A 19,930-nucleotide genomic window follows, 5' to 3' on the forward strand; every position below is an offset into this window, starting at 1 on the left:
GTGCGCCGGGTCGTCCAGAACGCGGGTCTCAACTCGGGGTTCCCCTGCCAGAGGCCTCCCCCGCACAGCGACTTTGGGGTCCCAGGGTGGCAGGAACAGGCTACTGCTAGTGCCCGAGACTGACTGAGGGTCCGGGGGCTCCCGCGCCAGCTGGGAGGTGGGCGCGCGGCCCGAGAAGCAGCACACGGCAGGCAGAGCCCTGGGGAGTGCCCCTCCAGGTTTATTAGTGTCGCATCAGCACCTTAAAATAGTCCACATGGTCACATACGTGACAGATTAGAATCTGTTCCCCGAAAAGGTTATTTACATTAATCCTGTTTTCCATTAGAAAGAAAAAAGAAAAGAAAAACCAGCAACACATACATCCTTGAAATCAAATACTCCGCACTGAGCTGCGCGGGGTCTGCAGGGCGTCCCGCGGCCCCCACACCGCCCACCCCAGCGAGGCCACGGGCAGGTGGGGCAGGTGGGGCAGGTGGCGCGGCCCGGGCAGCACAGCCGAGCCCAGTGGCCTGGCGGCGGCTCCTACCCACAGGTGCTGATCCTCGCTGTCCGCAGCTCCTGCACAGGCCCCCGCCCCGGGCTCGTCTCCTGTGGGCCTGGGGGGCTCTGGCCGGCGCTGACCCGGCCCCAGGCCTGCAGGCCCCGCAGGAGGCAGGGTGACCTGGCCAGCGAACTCGGGAGGACGGGCTTCGCCCACGGAGACAAGCCTCTTCCCAGAGAGCCACAGGTGGGCGCAGCCGGGAGCGGGCCGGGCCCTGCCTGCGGGCGGCCCCTGGAGGCTGGAGCGGCAGCTCAGCAGAGCCGCGCGCACCCCACAGGCTCGGCGCTCCGCCTTCTCTCCACTATCCCCAGAACAGCTCCATGAGGTAGGCGGGGACAGGTCGCCCCTGTGGCCGATGGGGAAGTCGAGGCACAGGGGGTGTGTGCAGCCCAGAGCAGCGTGCCCAGGTGGCTGCGCCCCAGCCGCTGGATGGACCCTGCCCACGGGCCTCTCGCTCGAACAAGGGCATCCATAGGGCCACACAGGGAGCCGTGCATGAGGGGTGGATGGACTCACCTGCCCACCGCAGGGTTGGGAAGGCTGGGCCAGCCCTCTGCTGGGCAGCCAGGCCAGGCCACCCTCTCCTCATTCCCCACTGAGTCTGACCTTTGGGAGAAGCTGGATGCAAGGGGGTGTCAGGCAGGCAGGCTGCAGCCTGCTCCCCAGGGCCTCGGCCCAGCAGACGGGCCGGGGTGCGAGGTTCTAGCAGAGCTGGGGAGAAGTGCAAGGCCTGTACTAAGAGCGAGGGGCTCTCGGCCACAGGGACGGTGCAGGACCATGAGGTCAGCCCCAGCTGGAGACCCATCAACAGTGCAGGAAGCGGGCTCCCCACGGGGCCGCGCTTCACGGAGTGGACAGCGGGTGGGCAATGGTTTGAGTGCGCACCCGCTCACAGCCCCCACCCCACTCCACATCAGGGCAGGGTGGGGCGCAGGCCCCTCGCATGGCGCTGGCTGCAGGCAACACGGTGACCATCCACTTTTCCTTTGACGAGTATGAAGAGGCGCCACCGCCAACTCCCACCCCCGTGGCGCAGCGCAACCCTCACCAGCTCCGGCTCCAGTGCCCTCAGGGGTGGGGGGGAGTAAGGAAACAGGACCACCTGTCACCTGAGGGTGGGCCCCTGCTGGCATGTGGCCTGCACCCAAAAAGTGGTCTCACAGCCTGTCCACTCTGGGCCCTGGGCCCTGACCACACTGCGTAGCAGCTGGTGACCCGGGCCTTCGTAGTGACCCCGTCCCCTGGGGGCCATGGTCAGGTGGGCTCTTCCTGTAGAGACCTGCAATGCAGGTGGGACAGGTGCAGTCAGGTGGAGGGCAGGAGCTACAGTTGGATCATCCTCTCCTGCGGCAGGGAAAGGCGGGGGGCCAAATGCACAGCTCAGAGCTGGGCAGGAGAGGCCTGGGGGCTCCCCGGCTGCGCCCACAGCTCTAGCCAGGGCCCACTGGCCTGAGCCTGCTCCAACCATTTATTGCTGCAGGTGAGACACATACCTGGTCACCTGTGCCCACATTCAAGACCCTGAAATCTCAATCCCAACACCATGTGGACATTGCTGGTCCTGCCCCTGGCCAGAGGGGCCTGAGCCAGCTTTGGACACTTGCGGCTGACCCCACTGAGCCAAGAACGGGTCAGCAGTGCAGGAGAACCCAGAGAAGACGGGAGGTGGGGGGGGCAGGGAGTCAGGCAGGAGCCCCCAGGTTCAGACCGACTCCTGCAGCATCTCAGCTATGCCCAGGTTAGAGCCTGGGGCTGCGGCTGGAGTGCAGAGGGCTCACCCACAGACCGGACGCCGCTGCGCTGGCTAAGCCCGCTTTTCCAGAACAGCCCGAGGGAGCGGGAGGCATCTTGCTGGGGCTTCTGAAGAGCAAGGACTGTTTGGCAGCTACGTTGTAACATGTATTTAAAAGCATGAAAAATATCTGCGACTATGAAATCTCCACAGCGAGGAGGGAGTGCCCAGGCAGGCAGGATGAGAAGTGTCTGCAAGCCTCTGGCACGGGCCGGGGCCCTGCCTGGCCTCCAGGTCCCACCTCAGGATTTTCTGCAACACAAGGCTGAGTGGGCAAGGCCCTGTCTCCCAGGACATGGCCCAGCTCCAGCCGCCCAGCTCTTTGGCCTGCACAGCAGCCCCTGCCCTGTCTGCCTGCCTACCCCCCGGCTACCTGAGAAAGCACAGGCCTTGTTTCCAGGGAGGACAGGGCGCAGCAGCCAGAGTCCTCACCGTGGGGCTCTGAAGACTGAAACCCACCTCACGCGGGCTCAACACTGCCCGCTCTGACCTTCCTGCCCAGCCTCCAAGCTCACCCACTGGAAGATCCTGGTTAATAAGCAGAGTGGTTACTCAGCTCTCAGCCCAGAGCCGCCCGTTAGTTTTCAGGTTGTAAGTACGTTCATCCTTACGACTGGTTCTCTTTGAGTTTTAAGTCTGTCTGTAGCAAACTGAAATGTTAACAAGAACAGCAGGGGCGCTCGTGGCCAGCAAGGCCGTGGTCCATGGGGGGTGGCAACAGGGGCCTCGGGGCCGTCGTCTGAGGACCTCTCTCTGGCTCGCTTGCTTGCCCCCAGGGTGGACAGAAGCTAGAAGGTGGACTTGGAGTGTCCGAAGATGCAGATGGGGAAATGCTTGACGTGGGACGACCACTGAGCAGCCAGCTGGAAGAACTTGACGTCGTTCCATTCCACCCCGTCAATGAGAACTGGGGAAACAAGAGCGCCTCAGCAGCCAGCCAGGCCCCAAGGCACGAGGTGCGCCTGTCTGCGCAGCTTGGCCAGCAAGAGGCAAGAGAGCCCTGCTGCCCTGGGCGTGGGTAGCAGGTCAAGGGCCCCTCTTGGGGAGACTGTGGCTGGAGAGCCCGAGACCCCTGGGCAGCACTTGGCACGCAGTGCCCGGGACCTGCTCGCAGTCTCTGCCCTCTGCCTGCCTCTACTCATAGCCTAGGCACTTCCTGCCTGCAGCAGGTGGGAAACAGGGGGCACAACCTGAGCCGACTGCCCCAGGGGCTGTGTGCAGGCAGGCGCCGTCACCACCCCACAGCTGCCTCGGGAGGGTTTTGAAATAGATGATACTGGCAGCCCAAACTTAAAATACCCTCCACTTTAAGAGAAATCAAAGGAGGCGATAGTGTATGGGAACCCTATATTTTATGCATGATTGTTTTGCAAACCTACAACTTCTCTAATAAAGAAAAGAAAATCAGAAGATGAAGACTGAGGTGATTTCCAACTGTTGTGGTTATTAGACTCTAGCTTATAAAAAGAGAAAAATCTCTGAGAGTTACTTATTTTGAATCAACTATGGTGAAGTACCTTCTGTAAAAACATAGCTGGAAAAAAAAAACATAGCTTGAAGTATATCAAATCAATCTCTTCAAATGGAAAGGATAGGGAGATTATTTTTCTCTGAGTTTGAAAAGCTATTAGATGCAGAAAAGCACCCCGTTAAAAGTGCTTAAAATGTGAATTAGGTAACATATACCTCATATCAAAACAAAGTATATTGCTACAATGATTTTTCTTTAAAGAGCCAAGCTCAAAGTTTGCTCTGGTTTAATTTTCATCTTTCACAACCAAAATCAAAGCTTTTGCCCATACCCTGCCGCCTCGGAGAACTGGGATTAACCAAAAGTCAGAGGGTCCCGCCCTGCGCGAAACACCTGGGCAGGAAACCACCTGCGGGCTGAGGCTGCCCACGCCCCGCCGGCCCCGCCCCGCCCCCGAGGGCGTGTCTTCCCGGCCCCGCCCCCGACCACGCCCCCACCACGCCCCGGTGCTCTAGGCCCCGGCCCCGCCCCCACCACGCCCCCGGTGCTCTAGGCCCCAGCCCGGCCCCGCCCGACCACGCCCCACCACGCCCCCCGGTGCTCTAGGCCCCGCCCCACCCCGCCCCACTCACGCCCCCCGGTGCTCTAGGCCCCGGCCCGGCCCCGCCCCCACCACGCCCCCGGTGCTCTAGGCCCCGCCCCACCCCCGAGGGCGTGTCTTCCCGGCCCCGCCCCGACCACGCCCCACCACGCCCCCGGTGCTCTAGGCCCCGGCCCGGCCCCGCCCCCACCACGCCCCCCGGTGCTCTAGGCCCCGCCCCACCCCGCCCCGCCCCGCTCACCGCGCAGCATGTTCTGCTGGTGCTTTGCCGTGCAGATGAGGCGGCTGATGCCCTCGATGCACTGGCTTTTGGCCTCCACGTCCTTTTCTTTCGTTTTCTTGGGCAGGAACATCACTAGGAGGGAAGGAGCCACGATGGCCTCCCAGCGCTCTTTCAGGCGCAGGGGTTTCTGCAGGGGGGTGGGGCACGCGGCCGGCTGGGGCTGGGGGGCTGGGGGGCTGGGGCGGCCTGGGAGCCCCTCTCCTGCCTGGACCCCCAAGCAGGCCGCGGCGTCCCAGGCCCGCACTGCCCAGGGGCGGGACACTGCAGGCCCAGCGTGCACAGCCTCGCACGCCTCGGCAGCCCCGAAGCGTCCCCCTCACCCTTCTTGTTCTTCTCCTTGGTGACCACGGCCATGGACATGGTGGGCGTGGCCGCGGCCTCGCCGCTGCTGGGCAGCCTGCTGACCTGGAGGGACCGGAAAGTGCACTTGAGCGTGCTTTTGGCAGCGGCGAGCTCCTTCTTCTCGGCGTCCCGCTTCTTCTCTGCCGGCTGAGCCACCGTCCAGTAGTCCACCTGCAGCCCCATCAGCTCGGCACCGACGCCCTGGCTGTGGAGAGGGCCTGCGTCACGGGGTGCTCTGCCCCTGGGGACCTGGGCGCAGCCCCCACCGCCAGGGAGCACCCACAGCGAGAAGGGCCTGCGTCCTCAGGCCCAGGCTGGGCCGGTCGCCTGGCTCAGGGAGCCCCAGGGCCCCGCTTACTCCAGAAGTGCCCTGGGCGCCCGGACAGGGGCCGCCACCCGCACGTCACCCCACAGGGCTGGGCTGCCCTCCATCCGTAGGCCCCGCCCCCACTTGGCGCAGCAGGAGACAGCTGGGGGTCCAGGGCATCTCTGCAAACCCTGCATTCTCAGGGGCCCTCCCCAGCCCCCGGGCAAGCTTGGGGCTGAGGGCCTCTCCGCCTGTGCAGCTCTTGGGGAGGGCGCAGGTTCGGAGCAGGTGGGCTCTGCCCCTCCAGCCCCAGAGGAAGCCTGCACACACAGCGCCGTGGCCGCGAGGCCGGCTGCTCCCACGAGGGCCTTCTCGGGGCCGACTAGCTTCCTCCCTTCTGCCAAATCCTGCTTGTAGGACCCCACCCAGCAGAGCTGAGTGATGGCCCAGGAGCACCTCCAGGGTCATTCACCCTGCTTGGGGTGCCGTGGCCCCCCTCGGCTCTGAGGGGGTGTGGCACTGACAGCACCGCTGCCCCAGGGGCTGGCGCCCACCTGCAGGCATCACCCCCCGCAGCAGGGCTCGGCAGCCCAGGGCCAGCTTTTCCTCCAGGGCTCGAGGTCCTCCCTGCTGGGCCCGGGACGAGGTCCACTCCAGGCCAGCGGCCCCTGCCCCGAGGCTGTCCCAAGACTGGCTCTGAGCACCCCCCACCTGAGGCAGCCCGAGGGCCCCAGCTGACCTCCCCTCCCACCTCCCAGCACCCCGCGGGCACAGGCAACTTTTCAGAAGAAGCTGCAAAATTCCCTCACAGCAGACGTGTCCCGTTAGGCAGGCAGGAAGCACTTGCAGGCCTCCGGTCAGGCTGAGTGCCGCAGAGCCAGGCTGGGCGCACGCGCCTCACCTGGGGGAGGAGAGGCCACTGCTGACAGACGGCGAGGAGGGTGGGGTGGGCGAGGCCTCCTTGGTGGCCGGAGACACGGATGGCGGGGTGGAGGAGAGCACACTGGAGCCCGAGGGGGCTGCGTCGTCTGAGTCACCTGTGTGGAGGGGCCAGTGGTGAGCCTCACCTGCGGCACGGCCACGCGGGCAGCCCCGGGCCCTGCTGAGATGGTGGGAGGGGCCCTCTGGGGGTGGGCCGGGCATGAGCCCTAGGGCGTTGGGTGCCCAGGTGTTACCTGACGTGGCCGAGGACGGCTCCACGATCCCGACCTTCACCACCTAGGAAGTAAGAGGGTGCGGTGGGGCTGGGCCCGATGCCCCCGGCCACGTGCCAGCGAGCCTCCCAGGGGCGGCGCAGCACCAGGGCCGGCGTGGCCCGCGGGGACGTGCGCCCACAGCGCGGTCCAGCATGGCTGATCACCACTAGCCACACGCTTTGTGGATTTAAATATAAAACGCAAAATACAGTCCCGCAGCCAAATCGTTGCATTTTAAGTGCTCGAGACCCACGGCTGGCAGTGCCAGCACGTCTACTCTCGTGGACAGGACAGCGCTGCTCCAGGGTGACTCCACCCCTCCCCAGCCCTCAGCAGGAGCTGCGCAGGAGGCCCTAGTCCACGAGGGGAAGTGGGCTTGGGCCGGGCTAGGCGGCTCAGCACTCGCCTGGAGGCCGTGCAGCAGCACAAAAGCCAAGGGATGGCGCAGGGTGGAGGAAGGCAGGGTTGCAGCCGCAGGAGCAGGGGCCTCAACATGCACACGCAGAACCTGCGGCTGCTGGCTGCCAAGCCTGCTGGTGGCTACACGAGCAAGCCCGGTGGGCCCCCCACGATGCTGGGATGGAGGCTGAAGGCCAGCTCTGGCCTGCTGGGGGGAGCCGGGCCCGCAGCCTTAGGCGCCACACGGGCCTCCCCGGGGGCACATCTGCCTGCACGCATCGGCTCCCAGCAGCCCCTGCCCTGATCGGACAAGGACAGCAATGAGCGCCAAGATTTTAAGATTTAAAGGCAAGCTCTCAGCTCAAATCCATGGAAAGTGTCCTGGAAACTAGTAATAGTAAAGAGACAGATTACACGGAGGACATTTTGGCAGGACAGCTACAAGTTGCTGAGCTGAGAGGCAAAGCACGAAGTTCCAAAGTCCACACCACAGGAAAACTTACTCCGACAAAGGGAATGAACTTCTGAGACGATTCTTCGTCAGGGCTTCAGGAAAGGAAACGCAGCGTTAGCGCGGTCCTGGGCTCAGGCCCCCACGCACCCCCACATGTGCCACAGGGGTGGGGATGGGGGTGGAGCGCTCCCGGCAGACGGCACGGCCCCTCCCCACGCCCCGCAGGTGGCCTCACCGGCACTGGCCCCTCCGGGCCCCCAGCCGCCCGCCCGAGTGTCCGGCTGCCTCTGGACCCTCGGGGCCCTTGAGCCTCAACCGCATTCCCAGCCCGTTCCCGCAGAAGCCGCCCCTGCTCTGGGGCAGGGGTTCTGCTCGCTTGGTCTGCAGCCCCCAGGCTGCGCGCTGCCCTGACGGTGCCCGCGCGGCCTCCGTGGCGCCTGCAGATCCTCGGGCAGCTGGGCGCACACCGAGAGCAGCAGAGGCCCCCACAGGCCTCTTCCTCCGGTGGGTAACTGGCCAGGGCCAATGGGAACGCGGGGCGGTGGGCTGCCGCAGGGAGCACGGCGGCTGGGGGTGGCCCGCGGCGCGCGCCTCCTTCCTGCAAGTGGAGCTGCCTCCATCAGGCTGTCTCTGCTGGACCGCCATCCGGGCCAGGGGTCTCCAGTGCCCGGAAGCGAGCCCCCAGGCCCTCCCCTCTCCCTCCCCGCACTGTGGCATCTGCGCTGCCCCGCCCCTTCCGCAGGCTCTCTCTTCTCACGCGCACAGCACGGGGTCCTGGGCGGCCTCGTGTGCGCTGGCCTCACGCAGGGGCTGCTGGCTCAGGGCCCCTCGGGGTGAAGTCCGAGCTCATGGGCGGGAGGCTGCGGGCCTGACCCCTCTGTGCGGTGGGTGCCACCTGCGAGCTGCACGCGGCACTGGTTACCAGTTCAACCTCCCCGGACCCCTAGGCCTCCCCACCTCAGCCCAAGGACCTGGTCAGGAGGCCAGGGGTGGGGTGGGGCCTCTGCCCTGTGGCACAGTAGCCACAGGGGGCCGCCTGCCCCAGGACCCCGTGGCCCTGAGGCCAGGCAGCTCCCCGCCCCGACGGCCCAGCCAACACCTCGGGGGAGAGCAAGCTGCCGCTCGTCCCCCCGGCGCCCTGTGCTGGCCAGGGAGTCGCCAAGCCTTCGACCTCCTCCCTTCCCACAAGGACGCGGAGAGCAGGTCCTGGGCCAGGCCACCCGGCACCAGTGCTCGCAGCCGGCCCTGGCTTGCCCCCGCTGGGCCGGCCGCGCCATGGGCCAGTGCCAGTGCCTTGGCCGCCACCTGGGCCCCCTGGGCTCACGAGGCCACAGAGGGGGCTGGCGGCCGTGGACCTTGGGGTCCCTAGGCCAGTGCATTAAAAAGTAACCACCCCCACTGCACTTGAGCAGGGCACAGCCAGCACAGGCACCACAGGCACCCCCGAGCCACTGCACTTGAGCAGGGCACAGCCAGCACAGGCACCCCCGAGCCAGGCACGTGGAGGCAGGCACGGCACAGGAAGCTGCTGGAGCCCGCGCAGCCGGGTTGCCCGCTGGGCCATGCACACAACGTCCAGCGCACAGGGGTGACACCAGTTCACACTGAGACTGAACTCGAACCCGGGACACGGAGGAGCCGTGGGTGCTGGGGCTGACACTGCTCCACGTGTGGCCGATGGGTGCTCCTGGGCACAGGGCGGCCGGAAGACCCCTGGGGCAGGCTGTGCAGTGCCAGGCACCCAGCAGCCCGACCCGAGACCTGCCTGCAGGCACGTCCGGCGTGGGCACCACGGCAGGGCGGGGCACAGTGGACGCCAGCGAGGGCGCGGGTGCTCTGCTCGGCCTTAAAGTACACGTGCGGCTGTTGGCTTTGAGAGCGTGCGGCAGGCAGGGTGGACGCAGGGTGGGGAGGCTGGCGCCCGCCCTCCACAGGGAGCTGGCAGGGACCCGGCAGGGCCCCCGGCTGTCCAGAGCACCCGGAGCCCCCCAGGCCCACCCAGAGCGCGGTGTCACCCCCGCAATGCCGAGCCGGGCGGGAGGCATGCTGCTGCGCTAGAGCCGCCGCCAGCCCCGCATCACGGCTGGGGCATGGGCCGGGGTGGCGTGGACCCTGTGGGGACTCCCAGGCCGGTCTTGCTCCAGGGCGCTCAGGGGCTTCGCAGTGCAGGAGTGGGGGCTCCGACACCCCGCCTGCCCTGGGAGCTGTTTAGAGGATGGAGGGACGGCAGGTGCCAGGAATCAGCTTCTCGCCCAGGGCCACAGGGCGCCCAGGAGGCAGCGCAGCTCTCCCCATGGTCTAGAGGGGGTCTGCCCGGGCGGGGGGCCGTAGGGGCGCCATCCTGGCTGTGCCTGGAACCCAGGCACATGGCCTGGAGGGGGCTGGGGGCGGAGGGCTCAGCACCAGCTCCAAAAAGGAGGCAGCCCACGGGAGGGGTCCAGGCTCTAGCGCTGGGTGGGGGCCAGCCCTGTGGCCACCGCTCCTGCGCAAGCCAGAACTACGTGGGGGGAGCACATCCTGCACCTCTGGCGCCACGCGGCCGGGTGGCAGGGGAGCCCTGGGGCGGGCTGTGCCCCGGGCAGGTTCCTTGCCCGCCCTGGGCCTCCACGTCTCCACCCTGGGGTGGGAGCAGTAACCTACACGCACGGCGGCAGCGCGCAGCGCAGAGCCAGCGCCTGCTCTCTAACCTAATGGGAGCAGAGCCCCCCAGGGCCTTGAAACCTCGCCAGCCCCTCGAAAGGCTCACGTTTGGGCACCTCCTAACCCAAAGCACTGGATCAAAACAAACGAAGCACGAAGCAGCCTGCCCGGCCTCCCCTCGGGGGTGACGGCGCAGGGGAGAGGGTCTCCTCCCACAGCGCGGCCTGGGGCACCTGGCAGCCCCAGGACCGGGAGGACACAGAGCACCCCGCGGGCAGGCACACAAGCCTGGAGAGCAGCCTGGGACGGCGGGAGAGCGGACACGGGCCGTACCTTAGGGTAAAATCAAAATGGAAGTTCTTTCTCCTTTCCAGAAAGCCACAGGAGAGAGCAGACGCGTTACTCCCCACTCCCGGCAGCCAGCGCCCGCCGACACGAGGGGCCGGAGCGGCTCGGCCCGCGCAGGCGCCCGGAGGGGCAGAGGCGGCACATCCTGCCCCAGCCTCCCGCGGGCCTGACGGGCACCTCCGGGCGCGTGGGCCACCCCGCTCGGGTACCAGGAGCCGCGCGGCCCTCCGGGGCTGGCCTGTGCCCGGCTTCTCCGTCTTGGCCTAGCAGGGGTGTCCAGGCGGCCTGGCCACGGCGCAGGCTGCTCAGCTTCCTCTCAAGCCCCTCTGCCTTTCCAGGGAGCCCCCCGCCCCAGGACCCCTCGCTCTGTGTCTTTATGACCCCCAGCGGAGCCAGGCCGGCACGGCCCTCCCAGGCTGAGACGCCGACTGCGAACCGGGGAGCCTCCCTCTCCGTGTGCAGGGCAGAGCTGGGGCAGAGCTGGGGCAGAGCTGGGGCAGCGCGGCTGTGCTCTGGCTGACTCAGGCAGGGAAGGGGCCTGGCTGGGCGGTTGCCGGAGGCACCGGGGTCTGTGTGGGGCCCACGAGGTGCTGGCCTAACATGGCCTGAAGGCGCTGCCACCCCCTGCCCAGCTGGACAAGGCCGCCCCCGGCTGACCGGCTGCGTCCCAGCTAGCCCGGGGACCCTCGTGCCTTACCTCTTCTGCTTGTAGGTCAGCATGGCCTCCGCGATGGGCAGCTGGTGGGCGCAGTTAGCGCCAGTGATGTACTGTGTGATCCGAGCCACGATGTCCGGGGTCTCCTGCACTGCAGGGGCGACCGGGGCGGGCGGGGAGTGTGCTCAGAGCCCACAGCGGTGCCTGGAGCCACGCAAGCCCCGCGCTCCCTGGACCTTCCCCCACCCTGCCCCCCACCCTGCCCCCCGAGCTCTGCCCCCCCACCCTGCCCCCCGAGCTCTGTCCCTCCACCCCTGTCCCTCTACCCCTGTCCCTCCACCCCTGCCCCCCGAGCTCTGCCCCCCCACCCCTGCTCCTCCACCCCTTTCCCCAACCTTCCCTTCAAGCTCTGCTCCTCCACCCCTACCCCCTCCATCCCCACCCCTCCACCAGGGTGTGCCTGCAATGTGGTCGCGGAGCCCAGAGTCCCCGGTGGCAGCTGTGTCTGAGGCCTCTGCCCCCAACCCTGCCCCCCGAGCTCTGCCCCCCCACCCTGCCCCCCAAGCTCTGTCCCTCCACCCCTGCCCCCCACCCTGCCCCTCGAGCTCTGGCCCTCCACCCCTGCCCCCTCCATCCCCACCCCTCACCAGGGTGTGCCTGCAATGTGGTCGCGGAGCCCAGAGTCCCCGGTGGCAGCTGTGTCTGAGGCCTCTGCCCCCAACCCTGCCCCCCGAGCTCTGCCCCCCCACCCTGCCCCCCAAGCTCTGTCCCTCCACCCCTGCCCCCCACCCTGCCCCTCGAGCTCTGGCCCTCCACCCCTGCCCCCTCCATCCCCACCCCTCACCAGGGTGTGCCTGCAATGTGGTCGCGGAGCCCAGAGTCCCTGGTGGCAGCTGTGTCTGAGGCCTCTGCCCCCCACCCCATGGCGGTCTTGGGGTGAGGCAGCAGGGCCTCCTCCCCAAACCTCCAAGAGCCCTTCCTGAACAAGCCTCATTCCCCATGAGCTCGGCAGGAGAGCCTGAGCCGCGTGGGGCCTCGCAGGAGCTGTCCGCAAGGTGCGGGCCTGCAGGCGGCCCCGGCCGCGCTCACCGGCGCTCTGGGCCTCCAGCTTGCTGAACAGGTCTCTCCAGGCCGGGTCCTGGAAGAAGTTGTTGTAGCGGTAATCGAAGGAGCCCAGGTACCTGGCCACGGGGTGGGAACCTGCGCAGAGGAGAGCCATCAGCACAGCGCAGGGCGCGGAGCCGCAGCGCCAGCCGCCCGGGCTGGGCCTTCACGCTCACCCAGCGGGATGACGAGGAAGCGCATGTAGCCGAGCCAGTCAGGGGTCTTGTGGGACAGCTGCTCCACGAAGAGCCGCAGGATGGCGCTGAGGTAGTGCTGCGCGCCCGCCACGGCGATCTTCACCGGGGGCGGCGGCTGCGAGTTGCAGTTGCAGCTGCGATCCCCGTGGCAGGGGCAGAGAGGGACGGACGCCTTAGGAGAGCGGCCCCACCCGCGCCCGTGTGCCCCCCCCCCCCCCCCCCCCCCCGCACTGGACGCTCCCTGGTGCCGCAGAGGGCATGCGACTCACTATCTCTGGATGCGCGAGACGATGGTGCTGAAGGCCGCCTGGACGTCGGCCGGGGAGCACGTGCAGACCACGGGCAGCGTGTGCTTCTGCAGGACGCCCGACAGGAACTGGCCGGGAGAAAGGGTGCGGCCCGCCGGGAGCCACTCAGGGGCCCGCCCCGGTCTAGGACGGCGCACTCTCCGCGCAGCCACTGCGCTCCACTCAAGCGCACCGCAGTCGGGCGGGAGGCAGGGGCTGAGGCTTTCTAAGGCCTCACGGGCTCAGCTCCCCCACCAGTGGGTGGGGAAGCACCTTTAGAGCAGAGGGTGGCTGGCCAAGGGGCCACTGGAGGGAGGGGGGGGGCAGGGAGGGGGGTAGAGGAGGGGGCGGGCAGAGGAGGGGGCAGGCAGAGGAGGGGAGGGCAGGGGAGGGGGAGGGCAGATGGGAGGGCAGGGGGAAGGCAGGGGAGGGGGAGGGCGGGGGCAGAGGGGAGGACAGGGGAGGAGGGCAGAGGAGGGGACGGGCAGAGGAGGGGAGGGCAGGGGAGGGGGAGGGCAGATGGGAGGGCAGGGGGAAGGCAGGGGAGGGGGAGGGCGGGGGCAGAGGGGAGGAAGGCGGAGGAGGGGGCGGGCAGAGGGGGGGGAGGGCAGGGGGGAAGTCGGGGGGAGGAGGGCAGAGGAGGGGAGGGCAGGGAGGGGAGGGCAGAGGAGGGGGTTAGAGGAGGGGGGTAAAGGAGGGGGACGGCAGGGGGAGGGCAGGGGAGGGCAAGGGAGGGGCGGGTGGGGGCAGAGGTGGGCGGGCTCGTGCCTACCTGGCCCTGCCAGTCGGAGGTGTTGACAAGAATGATGTTCTCCGGGAGCCGATCGTCAGAAACCAGGATGTGGTTCAGCTGGTCGTACACGGTCTTCCTGGGGATCTGGGGACGCAGCAAGAACGTCCACACCCACAGGTACCGCTGCCCCCACACCCCCTGCCCTCGGGCTCACCCCTGCCACGGTCCCACGTCCATGGGCTCCTCACTCCCTGGCCCCCCACCGCCCACGGCCCCCCCACCCACGGGATCCCTCCACAGCCCCCCCTCAGGTTTCCCCCACGACCCCCCCACGGGCCCCCCCCCACTCCCTGCCCTTGGGCTTCCCCTGCCATAGTCCCACATCCATGGGCTCCTCACTCCCTGGCCCCCCACTGCCCGTGGCTCCCCACGGGCTCCCCCAACACTCCCTGCCCTTGGGCTCCTCACTCCCCAGCCCCCTACCCCTTGCAGCTTCCCCCGCCCCAGGCCCCACCGCCCACAGCTGCCCATGCCCCATGGGCTCCCAGGATCTGCCAGTGTGGACAGGCCAGACGCCCTGGACTGAAGTGCCCATGGGGCATTAAGGGCTCACAGGCAGCCCCCCCAGAGCCCAGGTGGGGGTCCCTGCGACGCCAGGGAGGTGGGGGCAGCCCCATGCAGGACAGTGGGAGCCGACTGGAAGCTTCTCAGCAGGGCCCTTCCCAGGCCCCTCCCCGAGACAGCCGCCGGGCCCTCCCGGGGTGCCCCAGCCTCCTGGCAGCACGGCCTTCGCCGGGGCCAGGTGGCCCTGGTGTCCGTGGCCTCCACCCACTGGGGCCCTTTTGGCTGTCCCCAGGACCCCTGGCCCCAGGCACCTGCAGCTGGCTCCGCGTGTCAGGGCAGCGCTCGTTGTCCAGGCTGTTGGCCCGCTCATTCTGCGGCCGCGCTGGCTGCCGCTCCTTCAGGGATGTGCTCCGGCCCCGGCGGCCAGCCTGCTTTCCCTCGGACCTGGGGGGAGCAGGGCGGGCCAGGGAGAGGGTGGGCTGCCCCTTGGCCGCTGGCCTGCGGAGGCCACGTCAGCACTGGTGCCCAGAGCCCACCCCAGGCTGCTCGCCAGACTAACACCCGTGTCCAGGCCCAACGCTTCTGGAGAGCCCAAGTAGCTCAGAAAAACATCGTCCTGAGATCCCAACAACTGGCAAGGGAGCGCGTCGTCCCCGCACTGATTCCTGCACAGCCAGCCAGGAGCTCTGAGTGAAGGCTGCGCAGACACCCACCCAGGCACGGGGAGCAGGCAGCACGTCCGCGAGGCCAGGCCCGCCCGAGCCCAGCATGCAGCCTGCCAGGACGCGCCCCGTGCTGCCCCGACGCAGCAGGGGTGTGGGCTGGGGGGCCCCGGGCCCCCGCAGCCCAGCCGAGGGCCTGGTCTTGCTCTGGGGGCCGCTCGGGCAGTGGTACCCGGCCGCCTCGGCCCCTCCCCCAGCCGCCCGCGCCGGCACCTGGTGGAGGCGATGATGAGCGACTCCGCCTTGGGGATCTTCCCGCTGGGCGGCAGCTTCTCGGTGAACGTGTCCAGCGCGGTGGCCTCAGCCTCAGGGCTGTCCTCCGTCTGCGCAGGCTGCTCATGGGCCGGCCCGCTCTGCCAAGCAAGGGAGACCCCGTGCGCATCTGCCCACCCGCCAGAGGGCCCCTGCACCTGCCAAAAGGTGGGGCTCGGGGCTGGCCCCAGCGTCCGGCACTGGACACGGAGCCCAGAGCTGCTCTACCCCCAGGCTGGGCCTCTGGGCCCCGACCATGCCTGCAGCCCCAGTGCCTTCCTGGAGGAAGCTGCGCTCGAGTGCAGCAGGGGCAGGGCGCTGTCTGGGGAAAACCGTGGGTGACCGCGAGGGGAGGCCATGCAGGGTGGCCCCCACCCCACTGCTTACGCGGGCGGCCAAGTCGGGGTCCCCATCGCTCGGCGGCCGGCCTCCCAGGGACCGCATCTTCTCGGGTGCCTCCGCCTGTGGGGACACAGGGGTGACCAGGCGGCCTCTGGGGAAGCCAGAGCGTGCAGCTCTACGTGGGCCCCGGCCCCCGCACCCTGGCCCACCGCCCCCCCCATCCAGGCCAGCCCGGCCCCCCCCCCAGCTGCCCACCCACCGGGCTCGGGGGCTCCTTTTGGCTCCGGGAGCTGCGGATGCTTCCGACCTCTGTTTGCGAGCTGGAGTGCGACAAGCCTTCGAAGTACGGCCTGGACGTTGATGGGGAGGGCAGAGTGGAGTGAGGCCTGGGGGACCCGGAGGCCCTCTCGGTGCAGCCCCAGCCCCGGAGGGTGTGGGGTCTGCCTGCCCCCAGCCCCGGAGGGCGTGGGGTCTGCCTGCCTGGCGCGGCTCCCCGCTGCACTGCCACCAGCCAGGAAAACCTGCTGTCCCCAAAACCCTGTGCCGTCCACTCACAGCCCTAACCCAGGACCCCTGCGCGTTCCCTCTGCTCCGCGGCCACGCCTCCCGCAGGCCCGACGCCGCCTGCTCTCGGGCGCCCCCTTCGCGCTCGACTCAGGCCCGTGGCCGCGCTGTCTGTGCTCCCGCTGCCCGCACTCCCGGCAACCGGCAAGACCCTGGGCTGGCTGTCAGCCCCCGGCGCGCCTCTCCCGCCCCTGCTGGCACCACTGCCCTGCTGCCCGCCTCCAGGGACTGCCCTGCTGCCCACCAGGCCCCTGGCCCGGCGGCTCCAACCGGCACCCCTACCTGAGCTTAGGCTTGGGGGTGCTGAGGACGCTGTCGTCGTCCTCCATGTCAGGGCCGCTGTCGCTGGGGTTCTCCATGTCCAACGTGTCGTACAGAAGGTCCAGGTCCTCCTCGGCCTCCGGCACGTGCTCCGCAGGGTCCTGCTCTGAGTCCAGCACCTGGAGAGCGGCAGGTGTGGGGGTGAGCCCTGTGGTGCCTGTGCCCCCGCGGAGGCGGCAGGGGACCAGGCAGGCGGCGCCGGCAGGAGGGGGCGGGCGCGCTGGGACCACCGCGACCGACATCCCGCCCTTCACACGGGGACTGTCCCCTGGGGCCTTCGGCCACTGGCCCGAATGCAGCCATCTGCCTCTTCCTCTTCCACCCAGGCACACACCTGACACACTCACACCCCACAGTGCACCTGAGTGCACAGGTAGGACTTTAGCAAGCACATCCAGGTGTGCAGCCACCACTGCAACCACAGCAACATCTTCCTCCCACCCAGGAAGCTCCCTCCAGCCCCTCTGGAGCCAGCCCCCTCCCTCGCTGATCTGAGTCAACAGTTTGCCTAAGGGGAGTGGTGGGGGGTAGATGGGGACCTCGTTTTTTAAAATGTAACATTTGAAAAAAAAAAAAAAAGAAGAAAGTGTGCCTAATCGAATTCCTACCAGCGAGGCACACATTGTTTGTCCTTTTGTGTCTGGCTTGTCTCACTCAGTGTGAGCTCCTCACGGTCTGTCCGTGTTGTTGCATCAGGGCCTCATTCCTTCTCAGAGCTGAGCAATGGTCTGTTACAAGGACAGACCATGTTTTGTGTATTCATCTGCTGGGGGGGCACTTGGGTTGTTTGCACCTGTGGCAGTTTGAGGTCACTTTGTGAATCCCAAAAAGAGAAAGTATTCTTGCAAACTAATCTGCTCTGGGTGGGACGCCCTTTGCGGCATTACACCCAGCTGAGCTGTCTTGGCTGGACGACCTGCTGAGAGCAGGGCTTTCGAAGTGACCACGTCAATGGGGGCTCAGGCCGAGTCCCGGCCCCCTTGTCGGGTCTGTATAAATGGACACTCGCACAGGCAGACACGGGAAGAGCTCTGTCATTTCTGATCCTGCCCGACAGGAAGAGGCTCGAACGGCCGAGGCCCTGGGAGGTGAGCCGAGTGCCTGACAGCTCACAGCTGAGACTGGGAAGAGGGCGGAACTGCCAAGACTGACACAGAAGGCCGGGAAAGAAATAAGCCCGTGCCAGGAGAGAGGACGCAGGGCCACTGAAGCACCAAGCCTCTAGAGGCTGGGCCCCCGAGCTTAAAAGGAAGGAAGAGCCGGAGGGGCAGGCCAGGCAGAGCTCGGGGGGGCCGCTTCACCCTGGGGAGCACGCTGGGGTCCCCTGCAGCCGACTGGTGAGAAAGCATTTCTACTGATGCCTCGATATGAACATTTCATTTACCCCAGATAAACCCCCTTTATAAAAGCCAACATCTCTGGTACTTTGCATTGGCAGCCCTTTGGCACCAGCAATTGTGAATGTCATTGTGAGCATCAGCGTGCAAATACCTGCTCTAGTCCCTGCTTTCAGCCCTTCTGGGCGTTGCCAGGTCACACGGCAATTGGCTGCTTTCCACAGCAGCTGCACGTTTCCTTTCACCAGCAAAGGTCCTAGTTCTCCACACTGCCTCCTGCACCTGTCATTTCCATTTTTTAAGTAGTAGCCATTCTAGTGGGTATGAAACAGGTTCTCACTGTGGTTTTGACTTGCATTTCTCTAATAGTTAGTGACCTTGAACGTCTTTTTTTATGTGATTTTTGGAGAAATGAGTTTAACAGTCTGAATTTGGTGAATCCCAGAAAAGACTGTTTCTGAACTAATCCATTTCTGTGGGTGTGAGACCCCTTGATTACACTAGATTCGGCTAAGGGCCACTCGTTTAGATGGCTTGATTGGGTCGCTACGTCAGCGAGGGGCAGCCCAGGTTGGGCCTCTGCTCTCTTCCTTAGCCTTATGTAAGCTGAGACACAGAAACACGGAGAACGAAAGCTGCCACCTTGACCCTGCCACGCAAGCGCACGCGAGGAGCTCGGGCAGCAGAAGCTGGAGCACAAAGCCCCCGAGGCTGGCCCCACGGAGCTGCGCAAGGCTGCGGGGATGAGCCACAGCCCGGCCCCCGCAGCTGAGCTCAGGGAAAGCGCAGAGGGAAACGGCAGACCCGCCATCTTGCTTCCCAAGGCAGGACGCCAGGATCACCAGCGGCTGACGACCGCCGAGAAAGCATCTCTAAGGGTGCCTTGAGTTGGACATTTTCACAGCCTTGGCACTATAAACTTTTACCCCAAATAAATCCCCTTTATAAAAGCCAACCCATTTCTGGTACGTTTGCATTGGCAGCCTTATGGCAGACTAATATAATGAGCTTCTTTGGAGAAACATCTGCCTGTTTTTAATTGGGCTCTTTGTCTTTTTTGAATTGTAGGATTTCTTTATATATTCACAATGTGAGTCCCTTATCAGACACGTGGTATGCAAATATTTTTTCCCATTCTGTGGGTTGTCTTTTCATTCTGATAGTTTATTTGCAACATAAAACATTTTTAGTTTCGATGAAGTCCAATTCGTTTTTTAAGTCCCACAGCCGGGGATTGAACTCGGGACCTCGTATGTGAGAAGCCGCACCGGCTCCCCTGAGTTGTTTTTTGTTTGTTTGTTTGCTTGCTTGCTTGTTGTTTTTAGGACACTGGGAACTGAATCCATGTGGGAAGCAGGTGTTCAACTGCTCGAGCCACACTGCTCCCCTATTTTTTCTTTTGTTGTTTGTGTTTTTGGTATCACAACACAACGAAACAGTCATCGCCTAATATGAGGTCAGGAACATTTGTTCCTATGTTTCTTCTAAGAGTTAATGGTTTTAGCTCTTACATTTAGGCTGTTGGTCCACTGTGAGCTACTTTCGTGTGTGGTGGGAAGGGGGGCCCAACTTCTTTCTTTTGCATGATTATTCTCCAGCTGTCGCAGCACCAGCTGTTGAAGAGACCATTCTGTCCCCACTGAGTGGTCTTAGCTCCCTGCAGGAAGACCAGTCGTCTGTCGTGTGGGGTTTTTCCTGGATGCCCAATGCCATCCCATGGCCATGTGTCTGTCCTATGCTGATAACACAGTTTTAATTACTCGAAGTTTTGAAATTGGGACGTGTGAGTCCTCCAACTTTGCTTTTCATCCAGATTGTTTTGTCTATTCTGGGCCCTTTACATTTCCTTAAGAATTTCAGGATTAGCTCTTCCATTTCTGCAAAGAAGTCAGCTGAAATTTTGATAGGAATTGCCCTGAATCTGTACATCAGTTTGGGGAATACTACTATCTTTTCAAAATTTAAGTCTTCTAATCCATGAACATGGTGTATTTTTCATTTATTTAGCTTTTTTTTTTAAGATTCATTTTATTTCTCCCCATCTCCTCGTTTGCACTTGCTGTGTCTGTCTTCTTTGTTGTTTTAGGAGGACCAAAAACTGACCCCAGGACCTCTGGTACGGGAGGGAGGTGCCCAATTGCTTGGGCCACTTTCATTCCCTGTTTTGTTGTGTCTCTCATTGTGTTTTTCATGTCTCATGTCAATTTGCCGTGCCTGCCCGTTGCACCAGCTGTCTTCTTTAGGAGGCATTGGGAACTGAACCACAGACCTCCCATGTGGTTGGTGGAAGCTCAATCACTTGAGCCACATCTCCTTCCCTAGATCATTTCTTTCAGCAATGTTTTGTAGTGTACAGGCCTTGCCCATTTTCTAATTGGGTTGTTTTCTTAATGACTTTTTTTCTTTAAAGGTTTATTTTTTATTTATTTCTCTCCCCTTCCCCCCATCCAGTTATCTGCTTTCTGTGTCCATTCA

At 65.0% G+C, this 19,930-nt stretch overlaps 1 protein-coding gene across 6 annotated transcripts in view; it reads right to left on the reverse strand.

Moving 5' to 3' along the window:
* Nucleotides 1-192: 192 nt before the first annotated feature.
* The window catches only part of PACS2 (phosphofurin acidic cluster sorting protein 2), a 68,681-nt gene continuing 48,943 nt past the window's right edge, over nucleotides 193-19,930 (reverse strand). For 2 of the 6 annotated variants that reach the window (XM_058290746.2, XM_058290751.2), the window contains exons 9-25: nucleotides 16,080-16,237; nucleotides 15,493-15,583; nucleotides 15,279-15,353; nucleotides 14,853-14,992; nucleotides 14,229-14,361; nucleotides 13,393-13,497; nucleotides 12,603-12,709; nucleotides 12,313-12,467; nucleotides 12,122-12,232; nucleotides 11,075-11,183; nucleotides 10,363-10,395; nucleotides 7,439-7,481; nucleotides 6,516-6,558; nucleotides 6,242-6,377; nucleotides 5,012-5,238; nucleotides 4,650-4,763; nucleotides 193-3,243 (exon numbers count right to left, since the gene is read on the reverse strand). In XM_058290746.2, the coding sequence (XP_058146729.1) occupies nucleotides 3,125-3,243; nucleotides 4,650-4,763; nucleotides 5,012-5,238; nucleotides 6,242-6,377; nucleotides 6,516-6,558; nucleotides 7,439-7,481; nucleotides 10,363-10,395; nucleotides 11,075-11,183; nucleotides 12,122-12,232; nucleotides 12,313-12,467; nucleotides 12,603-12,709; nucleotides 13,393-13,497; nucleotides 14,229-14,361; nucleotides 14,853-14,992; nucleotides 15,279-15,353; nucleotides 15,493-15,583; nucleotides 16,080-16,237 (1,899 nt within the window). In that variant the 3' untranslated portion in view covers nucleotides 193-3,124. Of the gene's footprint in view, nucleotides 3,244-4,649; nucleotides 4,764-5,011; nucleotides 5,239-6,241; nucleotides 6,378-6,515; nucleotides 6,559-7,438; nucleotides 7,482-10,030; nucleotides 10,396-11,074; nucleotides 11,184-12,121; nucleotides 12,233-12,312; nucleotides 12,468-12,602; nucleotides 12,710-13,392; nucleotides 13,498-14,228; nucleotides 14,362-14,852; nucleotides 14,993-15,278; nucleotides 15,354-15,492; nucleotides 15,584-16,079; nucleotides 16,238-19,930 lie in introns of those variants that run through there. The other 4 variants (XM_058290756.2, XM_058290764.2, XR_009184249.2 and 1 more) reach the window with 3 other exon arrangements.

Source organism: Dasypus novemcinctus, chromosome 3 (genome assembly GCF_030445035.2).
Source record: "Dasypus novemcinctus isolate mDasNov1 chromosome 3, mDasNov1.1.hap2, whole genome shotgun sequence".
NCBI lineage: Eukaryota > Metazoa > Chordata > Mammalia > Cingulata > Dasypodidae > Dasypus > Dasypus novemcinctus.